The sequence below is a fragment of the Phoenix dactylifera genome, chromosome 15, assembly GCF_051530095.1.
Source record: "Phoenix dactylifera cultivar Ajwa chromosome 15, Ajwa_hap1_PhDact_Kaust_v1.1, whole genome shotgun sequence".
NCBI lineage: Eukaryota > Viridiplantae > Streptophyta > Magnoliopsida > Arecales > Arecaceae > Phoenix > Phoenix dactylifera.
Window position 1 is genome coordinate 3,319,066 of NC_143204.1, and position 27,373 is coordinate 3,346,438.

At 40.8% G+C, this 27,373-nt stretch overlaps 1 protein-coding gene across 2 annotated transcripts in view; it reads right to left on the bottom strand.

Moving 5' to 3' along the window:
- Positions 1 to 27,373, bottom strand: part of LOC103697567 (uncharacterized) — a 61,757-nt gene that overhangs the window by 12,485 nt on the left and 21,899 nt on the right. For both annotated transcript variants that reach the window (XM_039118832.3, XM_039118833.3), the window contains exons 2-4: positions 17,262 to 17,684; positions 17,109 to 17,161; positions 1,713 to 1,750 (exon numbers count right to left, since the gene is read on the bottom strand). In XM_039118832.3, the coding sequence (XP_038974760.1) occupies positions 1,713 to 1,750; positions 17,109 to 17,161; positions 17,262 to 17,684 (514 nt within the window). The remainder of the gene's footprint in view (positions 1 to 1,712; positions 1,751 to 17,108; positions 17,162 to 17,261; positions 17,685 to 27,373) is intronic.

Consider the following 27,373-nt stretch of genomic DNA (forward strand, 5'->3'; position numbering starts at 1 on the left):
CCCTAGATATCTATAAAAGGGGACTTGGGCAGCACATAGGGCATTTTATGTGAAGCCCTCCTCTCCAACTCGTGGCCTCCCTTCTCCTCCTCTTGTTTCAGCTGCAAGCAAGGAAAAGCAAAGAAAAAGTGTTGGCGGCATCCTCTTCCTCCCTTCCTCCTTCCAACGCATGCAAAGGAAAGAGGCCGCAAGGCTTGGTGATCTTCTTCCTTGAGTCCTTCATCTTCCTCCTCCCAAGCACATTCAAGAGTTGAAAGAAAGGAAGGAGATCAGCCATCAAAACCAATCTCTGCAAGGGAGCTAGCACCCCGGGGAGATTGAAGCGTTTGGATCATCCTATTGCTTCGTGTGGATACCCGTAGAGGCCGGACACTTGAACGGCTTCAAGCGAACCTTCTTCCAAAACCACGATCATCAGTTTGCGGTAATCATCTACCCGCACAAAGGTGAAGATCTGATCTTCCTAATGTTTTTAAAAGTTTTTAATCCTTATCTAACTACGAACGGTTTTTGAACAACGTTCATGCGATGAACGGTTGATCCCGCGCATGCCTCTTCCGCTGCATCTGAATTTTTTTAAAATTTTCTGCAGTATGGGCGGGTTCTAACAATAACTGCAACATATATACATTCTTGAAGATTCTTAAATACATACTTTTGCTTATTAAACACATTGAAGTATTCGTGTAGGTTAAAGGGTAAAAAGAGATCAATAGAAGAAAGACATATTTTCTGATATTTAGATTCTAGAATTATAAGATTCTTTTCTACAAAACCAAGATTTTGCAATAAAATAATCCAAGTTATAAATGCATTACTACTATTATGAGTGAAAACTTCAAAAACTGTCAGGCATGAATACCACAATGAGGTGGAACATTTATGTGATAGGTATGTAGGATACACATGCTAGATTTCCTAACAATGATGGCCATGTACAATAAACCTTTTTAGATCAGAATATGTATTAAGTACTTGGCCTATATGGGCTTAGAAAACATAGTATCTTTATAAATAAGATCTAATTAAGATCTTTCTTGATATGACGTGTTTGTAAGGAATATGCTGTACTTGGGAAGGTATTTATGTATCATTAAGGTTAAGAAAATAAAAACTAACAAGTCGTCGCACTTATTACATCTTTGCAAATCTTCTTTGTCATTTGTTCCTATCAAGGGCTAGAAAATCATAAACCATGGCTGCTGCTATAGTAGTTTTAAGGTGATAACTGATAACAGATGGGCTTTTGCAAGATTAGTACTTTCCCTCAAGTTATGTTTCAAGCACAATAAGGCTCAATTGCTTAATCTATTGCCAAAAGCACAATAACCTCAGAAATGAAAAATGCCAATGAAAATTATATATGAGAACCAAATTTTCTGCAAAAAACAATCTGAATAACATTAGCATACAAACAATCAACGACCACCAAGCATTTTCCTCTCAAGAAAGGATGAGATATAACCAAATTCCAAACATAATTCTCAACAACATGAACGAGTATGCCAACAAAATTCATTGTTGAGAAAACAAGAGAGGCTTTGTGCAAGAGAATTTGTTTGAGAATTGGTTCAGGCATTCGATCTACAAAAAGAAGTACTGGTTGCTATTAACTCTAGCCGTTAGTAATTTTATTGGTGATATTTGTGAGAAAAACATATTGATAAGCTTTTCTTTTGAAATGCAAATAAATAATATAAAGGGTTACCGACCTCTGACGATGTCCCAAATTCACTAACTTCATTTTGACCTGCACACCAAAATCACCATTATATCAAAGATGTAGATGAAAAAATTGAACAGATCAAAAAACTATAGTATTTCATATAAAGTTGTGTAAGCATATAATGGTGTAAAGTGAGGGGGCTAGATAAGAAACGATTGCTTAAGACCTAGTATATATAACTGTTTGCTATGTTATATGTGTTAGATGTATGCCCTAGAAGCCAATCTGGCTAACACATTATTAATTATGGAATATAGTTTTGTACTTGACTTTATTATTATTGAATAATAAATGAGCATCTTTTTCATTCATATTGTGTATGCGTCTATGAATCATCCAAGGAATTAATAAGATGATGATGCATATTCTCAAGAGTTGAGAATTTGAGCCATGTGTCATGGGTGATTAATTCCTAAATGTTCCTGATCGATGGATCATCATGAGGACGATGATTGATCCGATGAGATTAGTGCACAGATCACTTTTCTTTTGGGTGGACGAGTCTCGAATCCACAATGTAGGGACACTGAAGTGATAGTGCAGGTGCTTGTTAGAGAACAAGGTACTGAGCGTGACCAAAGCAAGAAGTCACTTGGATGTCTATCCACTCGTCAATGACTTACTTGATATTGCAGTAGTGTGACTGGTTGATGAGGACATCGGAGCTGATTGTCTATCCGCCTAGTCCACCATCTTATTTGCATATTTATTTTATTTTTATTTCTGGGCTTGTTTAAGGCTTATTTGTGTTATATTTGGGCTTATTTGAAGTCATTTCTGTGTAAGGGGGTTTTACGTTAATTGTGTTTATTTGGGCACTATATATAGGGGACTATCTTCATGATTAGGGTTTAATGAAGTGATTAAAGTTTTCTTTCCCCCCCCGTCTCTTCCTCCCTTCCCTCTCTTCCTCTTCCCTTCTTCTCCCTTGTCTCCTCTCTGCCTCTCTTCTTCTCCTCCTCTTCTTCCCCCCTTCCTCTGACTGCTGGTTTTGCGGCAGCAACAGTCACCCCGAGATTGATCTATCACCACAGCATCCTTTCCGTGACCGGTTCTACATCAATTAACAGTCATCCCGAGATTGATCTGTCACCACCGCATCCTTCCCGTGACCGGTTCTGCATCAACTTGGTATCAGAGCCGTGCTTTGCCTCTGTGCCAAAGCAACGGATCCTGGTGCATGGCAGAGCAGCCCCCGATCCCGCATATCAGGCTGCCGCACGAGTTCTTCGTTCCTCTCGCCTCGCGGACACCGGAGCGGGTTGAAGACCCCCGTGCAATTCGCACTGCCAAAAAAAGAAGGGGAATCACCAACCTTCTCACGTCACTGTCCCTGAGCCCCACCGAAAGCAGCAACTCTCAGGTCCACTATGACAGCCGCAGGCATCAACCACAGGGAAGGAGTCTCCAGATCTGCTGGTGACCGGAGTTGGTGACCGGTCGCCGGCCACCACCACAGGTCGCAGAGCTCCGCCGCAACCACTGGCACGGATCTCGATGCGGCCTCCTAAAACCGTAGGGAGGTTTCAGTCTGCTAATGGGTCAAGTATAGACCCGTGACTCAGTTTTTTTTTTAGCAACCTGGATCCGTTCCTGAGGAAAAAAAAGTGTGCGTGATCTGCACGTGCTGAAGATAATGGTTATCGGAGCGGGTTGCGATCGAAAATCCGAACCCGATAACCCAAACTCGTAAAGGGTCAGAAAAAAAATTCGTAGGGTTACGTGACCTGCACGTGACTCCCGCACGTGTTGAGCCGCGCGTGAAAGGTTCAGGTGAAGGCACATGACCTGCACGTGCCCTAAAAATAAAAAAAAACTACTTACCTCTATTCCCGACGAAGAGGAAACCCTAGAGGGTTTTTGCCGCTGTTCCGCCATCAACGCCACCGAGCATCCCACAGACGCCGAGCCCCGCCAGCCCTCGCCATTCTTCTTCTTCGGGCCGCGCCGCCGTGTTTGCCACCGCCGTCGCCACGTTCGCCACCATCGTCGCCACGCTCCCGTTTCGCCATTCCCGTCCGAACCCGCCTCACCGCCTTCTCAAATCCGCCCTTCCGCCACACCCGCCTCACAGCCTTTCCTTCACCGCTCCCTGACTCCACTGGCAACACCACGGAAACCCATTCCCCTCTCTCATCTCAGAACGAAATCCTGCGTTCGCTCCACGGCCCCCACACCCCTTTCCCTTTTTCGGGTCCGGGTTTCAAACCCAGATCCGCAGGCCACCACCCCAATAGCCCGGCCCGTGCGCTAGCCCCTCTGAGCGCGGCCCAAGCCCAGGCGGCCACAAGACCGGCTTGGTCCAGGCCCGCGCGCCCTTTTGCTGGAGAGCGGCCCAAGCCCAATCGGCCGCAGGCCCTATTTCAGGCCCAATCCAGCATATTTTTCAGTCCATTTTAGAAGCCCAAGAGCCCCTTGTGCTGCAGATCCAGATCCACAGCTCCAGCTAGCTCCGCCCGGCGCCATCTTCGTGCTCGAGACTCTACAACGGACGCTTCCGGTTGACTGCATCCACCACAGGTAACAAGTTCTTTCCTTTGGGCTTGTTTATCTAATTATGTTCTAATTCTCTTGCATGACAGTCCTATTTTGAAAACTTACTTTTCTGTCAAACTTCAAAATCTAGAACATCTACTACCACACCCATTCTGCTCACCATTTAAATCTAGATATTAAATTACCACACCTTAGCGATAGGATATTTTTCAACATCCATCGATCAGATTACTTTAGGATTAGAACGACTGTAATACGTGCTTGCAACCTAACTTCTTATAGTGACTAATTTCATACTTTAATTCTGAAATAACCGAAGTACAAATTGGTAACATTTAATTTTAATTTACTTTTGTGAAAATTTGCTGATTTCCGAATTCATAGTAGGTTGCATTAGTAGGTTGTCCTGCATCATATTTGGTCATTTAGGGATCATTAGTAGCATTACATGTTATATCATCAACTAGTGTAGTCTTTGCATGCCAACCCGTAGTGGTAAAGAGTACCTCCTCACTCATTCTAAGACCCCTTTAGCTACAATAGATTCCAAGGTTCTGCAAGATCTCGTGGAACGCATTGCTGCCTTACAAGCTAACCATGAAGAATTCAAGCGAGAGGTCCGTGCTCTAATGCAACACATTAGGACTCCTGAACCGTCAACCCCAATCGCAGCCTATCCTGAGTTTGGTTTGGCCACGCCACCTGTAGGTCTTCCCCATCCCCCTAAGAACCAACATCCTCCTGATCACCAATGCGATCTTGACGAACGGCCACTTCGTACCGTAAGAGTAGATGCCCCCACCTTTGCTGGTCAACTAGAGCCAAGCGTGTATCTTGATTAGAGAGCAGCCATGGATAATTATTTTGAGTGGTACGAAATGACTGACGATAGAAAAGTACGATTTGCTAAAACGAAGCTTATTGGGCAAGCTCACTGGTACTGGCATAATGTTGAATATATGTGTGAGACCCAAAGGCTTCCTCATATCACCACCTGGGAGGATATGAAAGAAAAAGCTGAATGAGAAGTATCTGCCATTCTCTTACCGACAACGCCTTATGGATAGGTGGCAGAAACTAACTAAAGAGACATCAACCGTTGCGGATTACATTACACGATTTGAGGAGTTTCATATGAGGTGCGGTGTAATCGAAGAGGAGATTGTTACTCTCTCTAGGTTTCGAGCAGGACTCCACAAGGAGATCCAGAAAGAATTAATCCTCCGAGAGATTACCACCCTTGGCCAAGCATACCAGTTGGCTCAAGATGTGGATAGTTTCTTACGGATCCTTGCAGTAAGGCGTACCGAACCTTGACCCATAGCTCGAGGAGCCCGACCTAATCAAAATTATCTCCCGCAATCCAAGCCATTTCCCAACCCTCCTAACCAGCCTGGTTCTAGCCAAGCATCGACTAGAACATCCCTGATGCCTGTCCAGAACCTGTTAAATGATAAAGGAAAAGGCATACTAGGTTCCAACCCTCCTTCTAGAAGCAAAACCCAATGTTTCAGATGCCAAAAATTTGGCCATATAGCGTCCCAATGTAATACCAAAACCTATCTAATGACTAAACTTGAAGTTGGGACCCAGGAGAATGAATGTGTCGAAAAAGTCTATGAACCAAACATCGAGGATTTTATAGAAGACTTTGGAGACGAACAGACCGGGTTAGAGTTTATCAAGGCTGAACCCAAAAGGAACCCACTACTCGGAATGACCAAAACCCTAGGGTTCATGTCGTTAGGTGTACTCTAGAGACCTCCCTATTTTACATGCTTATTAAGATCAATAGTAAAACGTGCAAAATCCTTTTTGATAGCGGAAGTTGCATCAACGTCATTGCTTCCGGAGTTGTTTCCTGCCTCGGCCTGAAATCTATCCCTCTTCCCAACCCATGTAAGGTAGCTTGGGTAGATAAGACGTCCATCTCGGTGTCGGAAAGATGCCTCGTCCCGATTCAATTCCTCTCTTATAAAGACAAAATCTGGTGTGACTGCATTCCAATTGACGTAGGTCAAGTCATTTTAGGGAGACCTTGGTTATATGATATGGACGTCACACTTCATGGACGTTCGAATTCGTGTAGCTTTATGTTTCATGGTCGGAAAATTATACTGAACTCATTGCCTCCTAGAGAGCCCGACCCTGAAAAAAAGAGTGCTACACTACGGAAAGATGAATTACTTTACATCATTACTTCGAAAGAGATAATGAAAGAAATCGAAAGCCAATCACCTGTGTTTGCCCTTGTAGATAGAGTTATCAATGTGGAGTTGAATCCTGAGCACCCACCAGCAATAGTTTTCCTATTGGAGTTTCACTCTGTTTTCTCTAAGAATTTTCTAGATACACTTTCTCCGATGCGTGATATCCAGCACGCAATTGATCTCGTTCCTGAAGCATCCTTGCCAAATCTTCTCCATCATAGGCTCAACCCAAACAAGCACACTGAACTGAAACATCAAGTTGACGAACTCCTCACCCGAGGGTATATTCGTGAGAGTTTGAGCCCCTGTGCTGTACCCGCACTCCTCACTCCCAAGAAAGATATCTCTTGGAGGATGTGCATCGATAGTCGTGCCATCAATAAAATCACGGTTAATATCATTTTTCCATTTCTAGGCTGGACGACCTTTTGGACTTTATATCTGGTGCTACAGTTTTTTCCAAGATCGACCTAAAAAAGGGATACCACCAAATTCGTGTTCGTCTTGGGGATGAATGGAAAACTACCTTAAAGACCAAAGATGGACTCTACGAATGGTTAGTGATGCCGTTCGGGTTAACAAATGCTTCCAGTACTTTTATGAGGATGATGACACAGATCTTTCGACCTTTTTTAAATAAATTTATCATTGTATAGTTTCATGACATCCTCATCTATAGTTAAACTCAAGAGCTCCATCTCTCACACTTAAGGCGGGTCTGTGATGTCCTTAGAAGAGAAAGCTTCTTTGCAAATCCCAAGAAGTGTGCCTTTTTGACCGATTGCGTCACTTTCTTAGGGTCCATAGTGTCTTCTAAGGGTGTCTCCACTGATCCGAAAAAAGCGCGATAGTCGATAAGCCTGAGCCCAAGATCCTAGCGGAAGTACGTAGTTTTCATGGCTTGGCTACTTTCTATCGTCACTTCATTAGAAATTTTAGTTCAATAATGTCTCCTATTACAGATTGTATGAAGAAAGGAGACTTTATCTAGACTAAGTCGGCATCCCAAGCATTTAATGAAATTAAGAAATGGACGACCGAAGCTCCTGTTTTGCGCCTTCCTGATTTCACGAAGATATTCGGGGTCGCATGTGATGCCTCTGGTGTTAGCATAGGTGGCGTGTTGAGCCAGGAAGATCATCCTGTTGCATTCTTTAGCGAAAAATTAAGCGATAGCAAATTGCGTTATTCCACCTATGATAAGGAATTCTATGCGGTAATGCAAGCTTTGCGACATTGGCGACACTATTTGCTAACGCAAAAATTTATATTGTACTCAGACCATGATGCTTTAAAGTATCTCAATTCCTCAAAGAAACTGAACCATCGGCACGGTCGATGGATCGAGTTTCTTCAAGCCTATACTTTTGTCCTGAAGCATAAAGCCGGAGTTGAAAATAAGGCTGCCGATGCGATCAGTCGACAGATCTTCCTCCTATCCGTGATGAGCACTGAAGTAATTGGTTTTGAAAGGATAAGGGAACAATATACCACCAGTCCCGACTGTAGTGAAGTATACCTGATCCTCGAGATGGAGTAGAGAGAGAACAAGATGATTTCTTCCTACAAGATGATTACTTCTTTCGCTCCGACCGATTGTGTATCCTCCGAACCTCATTGAGAGATTTTCTAGTATGGGAAATACACGTTGGAGGACTGTCTGGGCATTTCGGAGAGACAAAATGATTGAAATGGTAGAGACGTTTCTTCTGGCCGAGTCTCAAGAGAGACGTGGCCAAAATTGTCGGTCAGGGTCGCACATGTCATCTAGCCAAACAACGTAAGCAAAACACTGGTCTTTACACTCCACTACCCGTTCTCAATTGTCCCTAGCAAGATGTTAGTATAAATTTCGTGTTAGGGCTTCCACGTACCTCCACCAAACACGATTCCATTTTTGTGGTTGTGGACCAATTTTTCAAGATGGCTCATTTTCTTCCCTGTTCTAAGACTTCTGATGCTTCTAGGATTGCGAAACTTTATTTTGAGAAAATCGTTAGACTCCATGGCCTCCCAAAATCTATTGTGTCTGATAGGGATGTTAAATTCATGAGTTACTTTTGAAAAACCCTTTGGCACATGATGGGCACCAAATTAAAATTTTCGTCTGCCTATCATCCACAAACTGACGGCCAGACAGAAGTTGTTAACCGAAGTCTAGAAAATCTTTTAAGATGTCTGGTAGGTGAGCAAGCTAGGACTTGGGATTTAGTGTTACCGACCACCGAGTTTGCATATAATACTTCGGTCAATAGGTCCTTAGGCATGAGTCCCTTCGAGGTGGTGAACGGTTATAAACCTAGGCAGCCTATAGACTTGATTCCCATGTCTCATCAACATAGAGTCTCTGAGTCTGCACAATTATTTGCATCACACCTGCATTCATTGCATCAGAAAATCAGCAAACGTATTCACTCTAATAACTTAAAATATAAATCCCTTACTGATTTGCACAGACGTTATAAAGAGTTGAATGTAGGAGATTATGTCATGGTGAAAATTAGACCTGAACGACTTTCTTCGGAAACGTTCAAAAAGTTGCAATCTCGTAGTGCGGGACCGTTCAAAGTTTTAAAGAAAATCAGTTCGAATGCTTAGGTTGTAGATCTTCCTGAAGACTATGAAATTAGTACAACATTTAATATTGAAGATTTAGTCCCATACAAAAGGTCAACATTCATTCCTTTTGACCCTTTTGTTGATACACCCGCCTTTATTGATCACCTTGACCCATCACCTGTTATTGAGCCTCCACCTCCAAAGTTTCATGCACGCAGAGAATGTTAGGAATTGTACCCTAAGAGTCAATCGTCAGCATGTTGATGATTGATTTTGTAAATGAATTGACAAATTAATAAAGTATTATTTTGGCATTATTCATCATTTTTTTTGTACATCTTTAAATGAACTCTTGTAGTATGATGAAATCCTTAGGATTCTTTTATGATAAAGGAGGATTTATCTGAGTCCTTAAACCAGTTCACGACCAAATGATATATTGTTAATAGGACAACAGCATTATCGAGTTTAGGTCGTTGTGTGACATATACGTTGGTTGTCCTCTTAACCAAGGAGTGTGGAGACACTAATATGTCACACAGGTGAAGTGTAGGAGTACATTTCACTGAACGTGACTAATTCCGGAATGCTCTGCTGTCAAGAGATGTTCCGAGTGGATATGGGTATATGTGTCCCTCAGACCTGAGATCACCACGGTGATTAGTAAGCAACTCACTGTACTTTGGTATCGGACTAACTGAATTTCTAATTCAAGGACGGAAGGTCACTGGGTGCAGTCAAGTACTTGCGAAGTCGGCGTGTGAGTCAAGATGGAATTGACCCAACCTGGTGACAGGAGATAATGCCCTTGTGTTCAATTTAGCAAAACATTGGCCAGGGTAATCCTTGTGAGGAGTCACAAAATTTGTAAAAATTGAATCACAGAGTGGATGTACTATTACAGAGTTGACAGAACTCTGATGTCATCCTGGCATTAGGAGTCATAGGGATGAATTATACGGTAACCATAGTTCAGGGTTTCAGAATATTGCTTCGTAATAATTCGGCCTATCCGGACGTCGGGTACCATTGCTAGATGGTCACATCGATTAGTACAGAAAATCGTTTCTGTGCTACCGGCTTAGGTTCGAACCTATGGAGTCACACGCATAAAAGTTTTCTAGGTTGATCATAAAGGTTGATGGACAATTAAGAATCATACAGAGGTAATTTGGTCAATTCAATTGACAAATTATCCTAAGTAAAATATTGCTATAAAATAATTAATGAATTATTGGAGGATTAATATGCAATTAGATTGTTAATTGACATAATTTGATTGAGTAATAGAGCTTGGGTTGAGCTAAACTGAATTAGATTCAATTTGGGCTACATTAGGATTTGACCTAATTAGATTGGGTTTAAACCAAGAATATTGGGCTTAACCTAATTAATAGGACTTGACCCAATTGGATTGGGCATGATCCAAGGTCCTCATCTGATGAAGATTCTGAATTCAAATATTTGAAATTTGAATTCGAGATCAATTCCTGAAAATTAGGAACCCAGTTTTGGAAATCAGATGACACATGTCACCCTCACATCAATGGCGCCATAGATGGGATTTTTTCTTTTTAGTTGATGGCGCATGATGACACATGGCAAGGATCTATTGTGTGGCGCCATGAAGAGAATTTATCCTGATTTAATTAGGATTTTAATTCCTTCATTTGATGGCGCCAAGTGACATGTGGTGAGATCCTAGCAGGGGACGCAAAATTAGGGGGCAAGCGGCTGCTTCTTTTGGAAGAAATGAATCCCTATTCCTTAGAGATTCAAATGCAGCATTCAATGGCCACACCTCCTCTTTTATTCCACCGCACATGGTCCGTATTTGATGGGGATTTCAATTGCCATTTGATGGCAATTAATTGGTGCAAAGAAGGAAGGTGTGGGTTTTTTTAGCAAAAAGAGGCCCTCCATGCGATCTCCTCAAGGTGTGTGAGAATTTCTAGATAGCCTAAGTTCTGAAAAAGGAGAGAACACGTGAAGGTCACAAGCTCTCTTTGATCTCCTTCATCTCCTCCTCTGTCGCCTTCAAAGGAACGATCAAGGGTTGATTGTTTCAAGATTACAGCACATCCTCGCAAGCTAGCAATCCCGGGGATGTCGATCATCCATGAGCTTCGCGTGGATCACCCGTGGAGGCTAAACGGTTGTGTGGCTACGAAGCTCGAGCATCATATTCATTTGTCTCTGTAATTCATAAAGGTATAAATTTAGAGATATAATTTTGTGCTAAGTTCTGATCGGGTTCAATCCCTCGAGGGTTCATACCTCTTTTAGGGCTCCTCATGGAGTGATCTCCAGATCTCATTCAATGAGCATTCGGAGATAGATTGGATCCAAAATTAGTTGAGTTTAGAACTTTACTTATGCTCTTATTTTCAGATCTAATGATAATCATGCATAGTTGGTTTTATGCATAATCGTTTAAACAGTCTTGGTATTTATTTATGATCTATTCTGCATGCTAGAATTAAATAGTTTAATTCTATCTTTCCACTGCGATTTAAACATTAAGAACTACGTGTGGCTTGATCCTCCTTTCGAAGGGGTACGTAGGCAATCCGATCAGGTGCAGCCACGGTTTTTAAGAAAAAATTTTAATTTTCTGCATGCACCTGTAAATAAACCATCAGAGAATACATAGAACATATATTAGATGAGCAGGTTATATCTACCAGGAGAGAAAGTTACCGACGTTACCTTGTTCGATGGAAAGGTCGATCCGAATCGGATGTGACGTAGATTTCGCGAGCCGAGTTGCAGCGCCTTGATCCTGACTTTCTGAAGCAATACGACAACCGGCCAGACTTGCATTTGACCGGGTCGAGTTTTTTCCATTCGGAAGGAGTTGATGGGGACATCGGAGCTGATTATCTACCCGCCTAGTCCACCATCTTATTTGCATATTTATTTTTTTTATTTCTGCGCTTGTTTGCATTTTAGGGCTTATTTGTGTTATTTTTGGGCTTATTTGGAGTTATTTCTGTGTAAGGGGGTTTTACGCTAATTGTGTTTATTTGAGCCCTATATATAAGGAACTATCTTCATGATTAAGGTTTAATGAAGTGATTAAAGTTTTCTTTCCCCCACGTCTCTTCCTTCCTTCCCGTCTCTCTCTTCCGCCTCCCTTCTTCTCCCTCGTCTCCTCTCTGCCTCTCTTCTTCTCCGCCTCTTCTTCCTCCCTCCTCTGTCTCCTGGTTTTGCAGCAGCAACAGTCACCCCGAGATTGATCTGTCACCACAGCATCCTTCCCGTGACCGGTTCCGCATCACTGGTCCTTTGACCTGTGGTGCTTCGGCTATTAACAGTGAGGTTACTGTAGTTTGACTACACATATACATGGTCTCTAGCCATATGGATCCTTGTGGTGTAGATTGGTTGCAGTAAGTTCACTATAAGAGTAGGATATGCACCTACATGGAATCTATCGACCTTGGTAGATAAGAAGTGATTCTATGTGATTTATAAGACTGAGTTCATAAGACCTCGGCTGGAACAGTATGTATAGTGCAAAAGGAGTTTTCCACTCTCGAACTTAAGTCGAATAAATCTTAACATATGACAGACATTGGGGTTTGACGAGTTATCAATTGAAAGAGTAGATACCCTACAAACCAATCACAATATGTATTGCAAAGGATTTTCTTTTGATTTTCCAAATCATGTACATGACATTTAAATATGAATAAAGGCATTGTGTTTTATCATATGCTATTGATTATATTTGTGATGAAACCCTTAGATTAGGGCAATGGTTTTGAGGCTATGATGAGATCATACTAGTGAGACCTAAAATTCTAAAATCCTAATCTTAAATATTCCCAGTCGTTGGTACATTGAATCGGGGATCAATGTTTACCGGCAAGATTGGCACATCTTATGTATGCTCGATGCAGAGGGTGATTGATCTTACAATCACTTGTGTGGAGACACTAATATAAAGATATGGGTGCTCATTAGAGGAATGAGTTCACTGAATTGACCTACAAAGAAAAATCTTATTAAGTCTTACTTACATGTCAAAAGATGATTCTCTTAGTGGGAGTTGTGCAACGAATCCTTTGACCTGAGATCACCATGATATCTTGTGCACATAAATCCATATTTTGGTTTACACTCATTCATGACAGTAAGTTGTGTACGAGGTCTTCTGGATATGGTGGATTGTGTGCGAAGGTTATGAGCAGGTTAACAAGAAATTAATCACTTCTAGTGAAAGAAGATCGTATCCTATTTATTCTAATCATATGATAATTCAGAGAGCCTTTGATCAAAGCAGAATGAAAATTAGAAAAAGTTTGTAATGTTTCATTATTCGAATTATCATTAGAAGATTGAGAAATATATGAATATGAAATTGAGTTTGACATATATTCATACTCATATACATATTCAGGATGCAGTTTGATTGAAGGATTGAATTGCACGGTAACTTGCCACTGAAGGATATTTTTGGTATTTCTACCAAATTTCATATTTTCCGAGTAGACATGACACGTAGCTAGACGTCAATCTTGTCTTATAGGTTTGATCGAATTAAAGAGTTTAATTCGATCACCAATTAGAAAGAATTCTAATTGTTAAGTTCGGGTTCGCGCAGTTTGGACTTAAATCGATTAGAAGAGTTCTAATCAAGTTGGGTCAACTCGCACTCCCACCTATTGCTGGCTAAGTATGGAACCCAATGGGTCACACACAAGAAAACTTATCAAGGATTTAATTGGATTAGATCATGTTTGCAAGATAGACATCCTAGCAGGTGTTGCAAACCCTTAGCTCCATATTCGAATTGGATTCGAATCTGATTCTTAATTAATCTAATTTGATTAGATCATGTTCTGATATGAGTTAGCCAAGAGTTAGCACCTAATTGGCTTGGTTTGAGTCTAATTGGATTAGATTTGATAAATCATTCAATCTAGACCGTTAGATCTTGATCTATCGTTGGATGAAGATATAATGGAGAGTTGGTTTAACCCAATTGGATTGGGTTAAAGGATGGCTATCATAATTGACCATTGGATCTTAATCCCACCATTGGATGAAGACATAATGGGTCAAGTGAATGGCGCCTTGCATTGGAGCCCTTGAATCATCATCATGAAAGATCAAGAGGTAAGGCGTGATGGACATGTGATTGGCATGTGATGTTGACTTGGTCAAAATATGGCACCACATGAAAGGACATATCATTTGATACACCTCCTCACTTGATCTGTGCCTCCTCTTATTTGATATGGCCCTTTAGATGATGCGCTTTCATGAGAGGATGTGTGGATGGGATGCATCCCTTGGAGATGCATCCCCATGCCTATTATAAATAGGCTAGCGCTCCATGGGTTTCATCATCCCAATCCACCGTATTCCTCTCTTCCTTTCTTTCTTACATTGGTTCCCTTCTTTCTTACATTGCTTCTAGTGTGTCCTAAGCCAAGACAAGGTGGTCTTCTTTAGGACAAGAGGATTAGAAGCAAATTTAGAAAGAAGAAGAAAATTAGAAAGGAAGAAAAGCAAGCCATTAGAGTTCTTTAGAAGAATTCTGCATTAAAGATCAAAATCTTTGGAGCTAAGGTCTTGAATCAAGTTTTTCATGTGGATCACCATTGGAGGGCGGACACTTGGACGCCTCGTGGAGATCATTCATATTGGATTAGCATTAAAGGTATTCTTCTATTCCTACATTTATATTTATATGTTATTTGATTGTTACCATTAAGGTGATCTAGGCTTAAAAGGGTTTCATGTTAAGGAATTTTATTAAGAAATTTTTAAAATTCGTAGCTTCCGCTGCCCATTAGGACATGATAAAACCTTTCATCAATGACCTCCGTCTTGTAGAGATCCACGACAGAATGACTGTATCATACAATAACTGCACCTAGAGGTTCGTTATTCCATTCTGTTGGATTGCCACTACATGCTGCTAGGTGTCACTGGTGGATGGTAAGACTCACAGGAACTATCTTGATGATCGATAATCTCTGGTGAGATGAGTTGAAATTATTCCAACCCATTGAAAAAAGTTTTTAATGATATTGTGATAAAGATCGCAATAAATCTCACTATCAAACAGAATAGAACCTATAGGGTCACACACATTAGAGGTATTAACCGATCCGATGGTTGAATTGTGATTTGGAGTCACAAATAGTTCATGATTATCAATTTGATCGATAATTGGTGTAACCCACTAAGAGTTAGTGAGTTGAAAAAAGAATAATTTCAATTGGATTGCAATTTAATTGAATCACTTGGACTTAATTAATTGGGCTTGATCTTATTTAATTAGAGTCTTACTTAGAGTAAAACTCTTAGACTCCTAATTAGATTAGGAGTTCAAATTAAATTAGAATCCTATTTGGAGTAGGATTCCTAAAGTCCTAATTGGATTAAGACTAAAATTATATGAAACCTAATTATATTAGGAATCCTTAAGTCTTAATTAATTTTGATCTAATAGATTAAGATGACTCCTAATTGGATTAGGATTGAAGAGTTTCAAGAGTTCAATTGAGTCAAGATCCAATTGGATCCTAATTAGATTAGGACTCATATGGATAAGTCATGGAGCCACTTAATACTCTTTCTACCCAAAATTGAATCAGCCCACGCCCCTTATGAGATGAGGGCTTGGGCGTGCGTGATGAAGGGATAAAAGGGAGGGGTGTACGCCCCTCCCTTGGCCAAGACGTAAGAGGGGAATAGGAGGGGCGTACGCCCCTCCTAGGGATAGACTTGGAGCTCCTAAAAAATAGAAGCTCCACACGTCTTAAAAGAAGAATAGGGGGCGACCCCCTAGGGCCTTCTCTTCTTCTCTCCTTTCAGCCGTGAGCCTCTCTCCCTCTTGGTTTTCAGCCACCAGCAACAAGGGAAAGAAAAGGAGGTGTGCATCCCTTCCTCCCTCTTCTTCTTTGGTTCCAATGCAAGGGAAAAGGAAAAGGCTGCAAAGGAGCTTTGCTTTCTTCCTTTTGATCCATCCTTCTTCTTCTTCCTCTTGAGATCAATCAAAGAGTTGATAGATCAAGAGAGGATTTCAGCCATCAAAAGTAATTTCTGCAAGGGAGCTAGCACCCCGAAGAGATTCAAAGGCTTTGATTGGTCCTCTGCCTCGTGTGGATACCCATAGAGGCCGGACGCGTGTGCAGCTTCAAGCGAACCTTCTAACAAATACCACGATTATCAGTTTGCGGTGATCTACTCGCACAAGATGAAGATTTGATCTTTCTAATCTTATAAAAAAGTTTTAGTCCTAATCTATCTACGAATGACGGTTTTAAAAAATGTTCATGCGATGAACAGGATCTCGTGCATGCCTCTTCCGCTGCGTTCTGATTTTTCTGCGGCGTGCGGGGGATCCCAACAATATAAACTTGGGCGTGGGTGCATGCCTAAGCATTGGACCTTTCAATATCCAAGTTCTTACAGGGTCGTGTCCAAAGGGTCATAGATTGTCCATGTCTAGATGTCAGTTGCAGGTACTTTAGGCTAAATGTCTGGGCAACATAGGTTGTACATAGAAACATAGATATATGGCACTCAGAAAAGTTCCAATAGAACTTAACTAGTTACTCAACATTGAAATCTGACTAATTTAGTATATTAATTATAAATTTGCACCGAATAAGTTAGGCCAAATTGAAAATATGATTTCAAATATTCTTGTTCAAAAATTATAATCATCATTAGCATGCGAAAAGGAAAAATAATATGTATTGCATGAAACTAGTACAGAAGAATAATAAAAATTATATAGATTGTCATATTGCCAGCATGAAAATCTACTATATTGTAATGAGAACTCTAGGAGTTGGAGACCTGAAGCCAGACTACACAAAAGTTGAGCCTCTTGTGTCTTATTTAACTTTTTTTGAAAAAAAGAAGTCTGCTACAGAGTCCATGTGACTCCACATGCCTTTTCTTTTCTGTCTCTCTCACCCCTCCCCCTTCTCAAAAGTCATGTTCATGGCACATGTAAAATACTATTTTAGGATAGTCATGCAGGAGTTGGCATTTTCTTTAGAGATGAACTCCCTTTATTAGATCTTCACTATTTTACTACAGCTAACAATTCATTTGTGACAATTTGCAATATTCTTACATGGCATCACCTTGGGATCCTGCATTGCTATTCTGGTCCTCTCTCGAATGCGTTGAAGTGTTGCTGCATCCAACATGAATAAAATAACAAGGGGAAAATATGGAAGAAGAAACAGTGAGCAAAGAATGCAAAATATCACATGTTGTGAGATTCATGTAAATACCTGCACTGTGTTTTCTTCCCTTGTTCCATGGAACATTCCCCTTATTTGCTTTAGAAATCTTCATTCGTCTCAGTCTCTCTTTATCATCTATTTCAGAAGACTCATCATTTGAAATTTGGAACAGTTGAGAATCTGAATTAGAACAAAATTTCAACATGGAATCATATCTGTTGTCATTCTCAGTGGGAACCAAGTATTTTGGTTCAACAGTAGCAACTGCTTTAATAAGAGGCGCCTGTTTCTTGTCAAGAGACCATCCTTTGAAATTTGTCTTCCTTGCTATTTGAATAGGGTATTTCCACAAAGAGCCCACTCTTTTTTCCTTTACTGAAGAAAGTCCGTGTGCAATTTTGCCATGACATTGGGGCTGAGTCTTTAGTGCACCTAGATGCTTTCTAAACACAGGATGAGAAGTAAAGATATCTGCAAAGATAATTACATAATAAAAGGTATTAGAGGAGAAGAGAGAAAAACAAAATTAGATGATGTAAGAGTTTTTTTCTTTTTGGTTTGCTGCTAATTTGTTATATCATTTCTACAATTGTGGTGTAGAGATATTTTTCACTTAATTGCCAGACTGGGGAGGGGGTGCAGGAGTGAACGCAGGTGCGGGATATGGGAAGCGGATGTTGCACAAACACTTCTAATAAGAAGTGGTTAGGAAGTGAGTGCGGGTTCCAGATTCTAAGAGGATTCCAAATCTAGATAGAAGATTCCAGCTATTAAGATTTCTTATACTTTCTTTCTACATTAACAGGTTCGTTAAACTACGTGTTTGTCTAGGCTGGAAATGCATTACAAACAGTATGTTACATAAGCAATTTTGTCCTTAAAACTTTAAAATCTGTGTAATTGTAAAGTATTCAATTGAATCTGCTGTTTCATGTTGTAAAAACTCATAAAATTTAACACGATGGATCATACAATCCTTAAAGGCCAAAACAAAGTGTTTATAGTACTTCTCCCAAGAAAACCTCATGAATAGTAGGAAAAAGTAACCTTGAAAGGATACCCATTAATCTATCGATAAGAAACTTAGAAATAATAAACTATAAATGTTCTATGAGGATTAAAATAGCTCGTGAGAGAAGAAAGATGAATGGGAAGAGAGGAATTGCGGTTCTTCGCTAGATTATTTAGGCGGCATGCCCTTCCTTGCTTTTACCTCATCAGGGAGCAACAACTATAGCTAAAAGACCAAACGTTCCTAATGATCCGGCTGCAACTTGTATCAAGGTCCTCAATCTCAGTATCAAGCACCATACTGGTACATTACCAGTTCAGTACGATATGGCTGGTGCAATATGATATTCATCCCGTACCGAGATCCCTTTTTCTCACTTTTGTCATAGTACCACCTGAAACCAAATAGTATGGGTCGGTACAGTATGGTACACACCCTAGTTTGGGGCAGTACTGTGCGGACTTGATAAATTCATGTAAAGTAGGCCTGAAATCCATTAACCAAGGTTCAGCTAATTTAAGAAAAAATATATAGGAGATATAATGGCATAAACTAATTTAATAAAATTTGCTTTTTAAGGATCCTCGCGGTGCAGCATAGATACTGAAGCATCCAATCTTGGAGTGACAAATGACAATCTTTTCTAAGCGCTCTCATTAACATATACACAATCTATTCTCAGGACCTAACAAATGGAGCAGTCATATTATTTACTTTTAATCTTTTGAAGGACATGTCATTTTGTGTTATGTCAGTGCCTGTTACCCACTAGAAAACTAGCATACTGGTTCCCTTCTGGTTGCAGGCAGGCACACAGCCGTGCCACATGCTAGTCCAATGCTAATGCAGCATGTGCCATACAATGCTGACTAGCATGGGCCATCATACCAATCCATGCAATTGACTTCAGAGCTTAGTTCCCTAAGAAAGCACGTAAATTACTTGCAATATATACAATTATTTAATGATCAGGGTAGAAATATATTGGTTCTTTTAATAATAATGTTCATATTCAATAGACATTTTAATTATTACAAATAGCCAATATATGTGCCCTTACTACCGCACTTGACCTGACCATGAAACTCTTTTCCTTTCTTTTACATATACCTATAGTAAACATAAGACAACCATGCAGCCAAATCCACCTCTAGCAATCTTTGAAGGGCATGCCTAAAAATTAATAGAAAACAAAACATCCAATTCATTAATGGTTAACTGAGTTAGCATACAAGACAACCTCAAATTTCCCTACATTTTAAAAAAGGTGATTTCTTAAAAATATATTTTTCCTAAAGGTTCCTTATCAACAACCAATACTAAATTCCGATTTATCTGAGCATCTATAGGAATTGCTTTGAGTAGACAATGACTATCTTTGATAAAATGTCATTAGAGAATGTTCAGAAGATACTTGCTCCTTTGATCTACAACTTCCACTTGTGGAAAATATTCAGATTGCCCTAACTGATGTAAAAGTTCTATCCAGGAAATCCTTTTAACTTTTCATATATATAACATCACTTCTAGATATTTTACTATCATAATGTAACAAATAGCACCTGATGAAGTTTCTAAAATTATTTCCCAAATGTGGCCCAAATTATCAATCTTGAGGTGTGCCGTTCGAATATTACAACAGATCCTGGTACAAATTAAGTGACCTCATCTTAGTTACCTGAAGCAGGAGATATGGTGCAAGCAAAATTTTGGGGCAGGTAAGTAGAAGCTGACTTTTAAAAGTACTAAAATAAAATAAGAAAATGCTTAGAAGGTGCAGAGATGAGTTGCAAAGAGATTTTCAAATGAATGCGATACCCGTACTTCCTACTGCTAAGAATGCAGCAAGACCTTATTCCTTTTTGCCAAAGTATACAGCTATGAATTTTTTAAGACTGAGATGCATGAATGGAAGAGCAGGACTATTATATTTATATGGGCCGTGGTCAATGCAAGCTGCAGTTAGGATGGGCCTAGGCTATAAACAGCACATTTTTGAGCGCAAGAGGACCTCGAACATCAAAAGATCCAAACCATATTTTATAAAGATTTCAACAAATGATTAGAGAGCACTTTAGTCATGACTTTATTATTTCTGTTGGAGAGAATTTGGGAATTGTATGGCCAGTCATATGGCTTTTATCTCCTTCTCTAGTTTTCTAAGTGAGATTGGATATGACAACCCACGTTTTCTCTCCTTTATTTATTTTTTTGCTTAGCAGGAGATTTAAATGGAGTCAAATTGGAAAAATTAGGGGGTATATTTAGTACATTGAATGGGATTATAATTTCCTAAAAAGGAAAAGGAAATCAAGATTTTTATTTTAGCATGGAAAAGAAGAGAAAAGAAATGCCTTTTGGCCTCCACTTCCCTTGCTAAGCTATTATTGTTCTCCTTTTCACCTATCTACTTTCACCAACCCTATTTTCTTTTTTTCTCAATTCTACCTTCTATTCTGCAGAACAAATCTGAGGGGTTCTTAAATCAGAAGCAAACCATAGAAACTGCTTTCTTCATCCTCCTACATTTTGTTGCAATTGAAACACTAGGATAGCCTCAAATCCCCTTCTTTATTGTCTTCTTTGGTAGAAGTCATTGGACTTTGCTAAACAAAGAAGGATGGATCTTAGTTTCCAAACCAGAAGCCAGTGCAGGTGCAGGGAAGCAAATATTTTACAGGCAATTTTAGTAAGAAAAACTTAAGAAGCAGGTGTTAAAGTAGTGTATGATCTCAAAGCTATTTGCATGTTATTGTAAATACTTATTGGTTTAATGCATGAAATTTGCCTTTTCCATGATCACATACAATATAGGATACTCCAGGGGGTTTATCCAAATAAATGGAGCAAGGTACGCCATCTCAATACCGAGCCCCATATGGGTGCCACTCTATTACTGTGTTGGTATACCAGGCACAAGGGCTGGTTCAGCGTACCGAGTGTCGATATACCCCTCACTGCCTGCTCGATATGATATGGCATACCTTGAAATAAAGTATTTTTAACAAGGAGGATCATATTGACCTAGGTATTAGAAAAATTTATTCATAGCTATAGGTGAGGTTGGGCATCTCATTTATAAGGTTGCTGAGGCAGATAGTAATTTCTTGGAGTTCCTCCTTCACCAAGATGAGAACTAGCAATTTATCAGATTATTCGAAATTTATCATGAAATGCAGCTTCTCTCATTGATTAAACTCTGGCCTCATCTTTTCAAGATGTAACCAATGTTGTTTCTCATGGATCCTGATGCTGTAACTAATAGTCCAATCAATACATACAGTATCTCTACAATAGATCCATGAATAACCTCATCTACTAGCTGAATGAGCATGATGCATCTGTGTGCAGATATAGCTTGAGTATCCCTTCAAATCCCATGCAAATATTAAGGGAAAGGATGTGGCTTGGCATTGAGTGTATGCATCTTCACTAAATTAGCTTATACCACATTCCATGGAGTCCCTAAATCAAAAACTAAAGCACAGGGTATCTGTTCGAAAGAGACTACAGTGCAACAATTGCTACTCAATTTCCAATCATCTGCACTGTTGGTTACCAATGCCAATGCATCAACCTTGGTATCTCCTTTGAGCACAACTTTTGCAATACCATCACCCTGCTCTCCAGTATTTTCATTAACAATTTCCTCTCCAAAGACAATATTTTCCACATGAAAATTTACTGGCTCAACATCCTATCTTCCCAAAATGGTAAAATGCTGCACTTGTGACGCAGTCGGGGTGGGAAGGTTGCTGAATTCTTAGAAGATGGGGCTGATCTCTCTCTTTTTTTTTCTTTTCTCTTCTATCAATGGCGGCTAGGGTTTCTAGTGGATGGAAAAGGAAAAAGATGATGGAAGAAGATGGCTAAAGGGTTCAATTGGATTCAATGATTGATGGCTGAAATTGGGAGATTTGTGCTTGAGAGGTTGTGGCGGCTGAAATTGGTTGGGACCCAAACTTAGGTTGGGTTTGGGCGTGATGGTTGTTGGCGTGGATGAGGATGTCGAGTCCTAAAGGGTTTAGGACTCTAGATGGACGTGGGTAAAGAATGGCGTGCAGGAAAATTAGGATAACTATGGAATGAATGAGAGAGTCTCACCCTCACTTAATCCAATGGTTGGCGTGAAGAGCTAGATGGCGTCTCACCTATCCTTATTCAGTCCCTCTTGGCATCGCACCAAGGAAAAGAAAGGAATCTCTCCTTTCAAGTAAAAGATCATAATTTGTTTTTCAAAACACTCTAATCTGAATTTTATTCTTCAACCTCTTCTTTATATAGAGTAAGAGGTTGGAAAAATAAGGACTCTTACAACCAGAATTTTAGGACTCCAACTAAACATGGACTCTTTTAAATCAAATCAATTATTTCACAAAATCAACTGACGAAATCAATTGACAAAATCAACTGACGAAATCCACTAAACTAACTAAGACTTCCAAATAACTAGGACCCCTCATAGCGCATGAAAGAGAGTCCAAATCAGCTAGGACTCTTTTCCAATGCCACATGGACCAAATAGACAAACTCCTAATCACTCAAGGACTCTTCAACGCCATGGACGCAATGTGGTTTCATGGTGTTGGGACCCAAACTCCTAAACTCAAGACTTCTAATTAATTTGGACTCTTTAATTGACACATGACTAAAAGTCCAAATCAGCTAGGACTCTTTTACACGACACATGGGCCCATTACAAAGACTCCAAATTATTTAGGACTCTTCAACGCCACTAAGACTCAATGTAATTGGGCGTTGAAACACTCGAACCCAACATAACTAGGTGCTGAAAATCTTGGACCTACTGTAATTCGGTGCTGGAACTTTGTGGACCTGATGTAACTTGGTACTCACCCAAGTAGGAGACTCAATTTCTATGCACGCTCCAGGCTTGGGCTCATGCTCCTACATCAACTTGCTTCCCTGAGGTCCAGTATTCCTTTCCAATCATATGATCCTTTTCATCTTCTCTAAGTCTAACACAAGATTTGGCAGGTAAAGTCTCCAAATTATGCAACAAAATGATCTCCATCGCCAACTCATGGAACTAGTCATTATGGCTTCATTTGTCATCCTATTGCAACTTGCAGTGTTGAATCTGAACATCTTTTTGCATCTCTTCTACACCATATTCATCCTCCTATATGTCAGTATCCCTATCATGTCATCTAATATCATCTTGCCACTGCCACCACCACATAGAAGCTTCCCTTCTCAAATTTAGGGTTGTGAATTAAATTCAACGAGCATTTGACATACATTTGACATATAGTGTGATGCAGGAGCATTGAGCCCAATCCCTTTGGGCGTGTGAGGATTGAGTCCATTTGTTGGGGCATGTCAAGTTCCCTTTGAGTCCTAGCGTCCAACGCCCAAAATCCCATTGAGTCCATGGCATTGAGGAGTCCTAAATTGGTTGGAGTCTATTTCATTTTGTTTCATGGCACATGGGAAGGAGTCCTAGCCGACTTGGACTCTAGTCCATGTGGCATGAAGAGTCCAAAGTCAAGTGGAGTCTTAGCTAGTTATTTGATTTAGTCAGTCGTTTGATTTAAAATTAAAAGAGTCCATGTTTAGAAGAAGTCATTATTGAAGTAGGAGTCCTTTAAATTTCAGATTGTAAGAGTCCAGTTTGTCCCAACCTCTTACTCTATAAATAGAGAAAGTTGAAGAATAAAATTCAGAGAGATTAATTCATTGAGTTTTGAGATCCTTTCACATGAGAAGAGAGATTCTCTTCCCTTGGTGCAACGCCAAGAAGTGGCTGAAGGGATAGGTGAGACGCCAACTCCCTTTCACGCCAACCCTTGGATTGAATGAGGGTGAGACTCTCATTCAAGCCCATAGTTATCCAACCTTATCTCACACCATACCTTGCTCACACCCACATAGAGTTCTAGTCCCATTAGAACTCCTAAACCTCTAGCACGCCTCCAAGTCTCATGCTCACACAAATCAACTTTGGGTACAACCAAAGCCCATCCACCCCCTAACAATTCAAGCTCAAACCCCCAATCCGGCCACCTCAGATCGAACTCAATTGAACCCATTAGCCATCCCCTTCCTCTTCTTCCCTTCCCCCTGCAAAGAGCCCAAGCTGCCATTGAAGAGAAGGGAGAAAAAAAATAGAGAGGGAGATCAGCCGCCATCATCTGAGTTTCAGCAACCTCTCATCCTCCGACTGCGTCAAGTAGTATCCGAGCGAAGTTCCTAAATCACATTAAGTACCAGAAGCAGCTGCTCTTACAACAACGAAAGGCAATATGCTAAGGAGATGGCTGAACTTCTCCATCAAATGGCTACCTTGAATCACAGGATGGAAGCCATTTGGGAGCGCATCTTTCTCGAGCCAAACAACTATGAAGATGACCTTGGCGCCTATGAACACCCAAAAAATTCAAAAGCGCCACAAGGAGATTCCAATGTCGAGATCCATTATCCTAGGGGTCTTCCACCCCAGTGCCACCCAAAGGGTCCCCGTGCACCTCCCCCCAATCAATCCTCGCATGGGGGTTAATTTTGGAAACCCATATTGGCAGCAACAACAATAGGAACGTGATGACTTCGACGATGCATCGAAGCAGGTATGTGTCAATGTTTCTGATTACAATGGAAGCATGGATTCGAGCACCTTCTAGGATTGGTTGACGTCGCTCGAAGATTATTTCAAGTGGTAAAACATGACCAGCGAGCGAAAGGTTCGATTTGTGAAGATGAAGCTGAAGGGCCAAGCACTTGTTTGGTAGTACAGCGTAGAGGAAAAGTTTCATCGCCTTCGTCAGCCTCCCATCACCAATTGGGAAGAGATGAAACTTCAATTGAAAGAAAAATTTCTTTCCCTTGATTATGAAGAGACCCTCCTTAAAGATCTTCTGAAGCACCGCCAAGGAAATTCATCTGTGGAGGACTACATCGCCTGATTCCATGAACTAACGATCTACAGCAATATTACGGAGACGAAGCGGCAAGCCTTGGCTCGATACCCATCCAGGTTGAGGGAGGACATCCGAAGAGAGTTGGTAACGTCTCGTATATTTAGTTTGGAGGAGGCGTATCAAATCACTCTTCGCGTGGTGGTGCAGCTGCGACAACGACGCCCTGCCAATCCATCAGTTGGGTGATGGCCTCCAGAACACAGCACCAAAGGCACTCCTTTCCCTCAAGGTAACCTCCCTTTTATGAGATCTAATACATCTACAAATAGGGGTCCAAATATGGAGCGAGGAGCAGCAAGGTTCAGCGGAAAAAAAAGAAACCTATGGCACAAAGAGGGAGCCAATCCGAGTACTACAAGTGCGGTGGGCGAGGCCACTTCGTCGTTGTTTGCCCTACCAAAGACCAGTGCTTTGTGTTGGTATGTGAAGAAGATGAGATCGCGGAGCCCTCTGAAATTTTCCTATACCCACTGAGGTTGAAGAAGAGGAGGAATGCAACAAAGAAGAGGCACTTGCGGTGGAGCTAGAAGATTCAAATCTGCCTGTTTGCATTGTTCGCAGGATCCTTATAGGTAGCAAACAAGAGGAGGACGTGGAAGAAGATTGGAGGCGCACCAACATCTTCGACACCCGTGTCGAGTACCACAACAAGGCCCTAAATCTCATCATCAACAACTAGAGTAGCATGAACATCGTCTCCAATGACTTGTTGAAAAAGATGAAGCTGAAATCAGAACCGCATCTCAAGCCTTACCAAGTAAGTTGGATCGATGACACCTCTATTCCCGTCAAGTAAAGATGCCTAGTTAGCTTTTTACTAGGCAAGAACTTCCATGACGATGTGTGGTGTGAGGTTCTACCCATGAAGGTGTGCCACATCCTTCTAGGAAGAACTTGGTTGTATGATCGGCGGGTGAAGTATGACAAACATTTTAACTATTATTCCTTAATGTATGCCAATAAGAAAATTGTTCTAAAACCACTTCGGATTGCTGATTTCACACCTGAAAATCTAGTAATCCAAAGGATTTTATTTACGAGGTGATTTGAAGAAATCGGCCATGAGTTTGGAGTCATGTTCCCATTGGTTTCGAGGAAAGTTGGGTCTGAAATTTCAGAAGTAATACCATCCGATTTTCAAACTATTTTAGATGATTTTTCTGACGTCACACCTGAGGATCTTCCTAAGAAACTTCCAGCGATGCGCGACATTTAGCATGCCATAGATCTCGTCCCAAGATCTAGTCTACCGAATCTTCCTGCATACCAGCTGAACCCCAAGGAGCATGAGGAGCTACGTCGCCAAGTCCAAGAGCTTTTGGACAAGGGAGTCATCAAGGAAAGCCTCAGCCCCTGCGTCATCCCAGCATTGTTCACTCCGAAGAAGGATGGTACATGGCGTATGTGCGCGGACAACCAGACCATCAACAAAATAACGGTGAAGTATCGCTTTCCTATTCTATGATTGGATGATATGCTAGATTTGCTGCCTGGTTCTTCTATCTTCTCCAAGTTGGACTCGCAAAGCGGCTACCATTAGATCTGGATTAGACCTGGGGACGAATGGAAGACCGCCTTCAAGACCAAAGATGGCCTCTACGAGTGGTTGGTCATGTCATTCGGTCTATCTAATGCATCGAGCACTTTCATGCGGGTTATGACCCAAATGCTGAAATCGTTTATTGGAAGATTCATAGTCATTTATTTTGATGATATAATGATTTTTAGTCGAAGCCGAGAGAAGCACAAACAGCACCTTCGACAAGTGCTTCAAGTTCTACGATGGGAGAAGCTTTATGTAAATCTGAAAAAATGTTCCTTTGCTAAATCTCGAGTTTTCTTTCTAGAATTCATAATTTCAAATCAAGGCGTTGCAGCAGATCCGGAGAAAGTTCGGGCCATACGGGATTGACTAACTCCGAGCAACATCCATGAAGTATGGAGCTTTCACGGCCTAGCTACCATCTATTGCAAGTTCATCAGAAATTTTAGCACCATTATCACGCCAATTACAAACTGCATGAAGGCCAAATTGCTACAATAGACACCTACAGCTATCAAGGCATTTGAGGAGATCAAGGAGAGATTGACTCAAGCCCCTATTCTTCGACTTTCAGACTTTAATCAGCTCTTTGAGGTCGTGTGTGATGCTTCCCATGTCGGCATTGGAGGAGTTCGGAGGCAAGGACACCCGGTAGCTTTCTTCAACG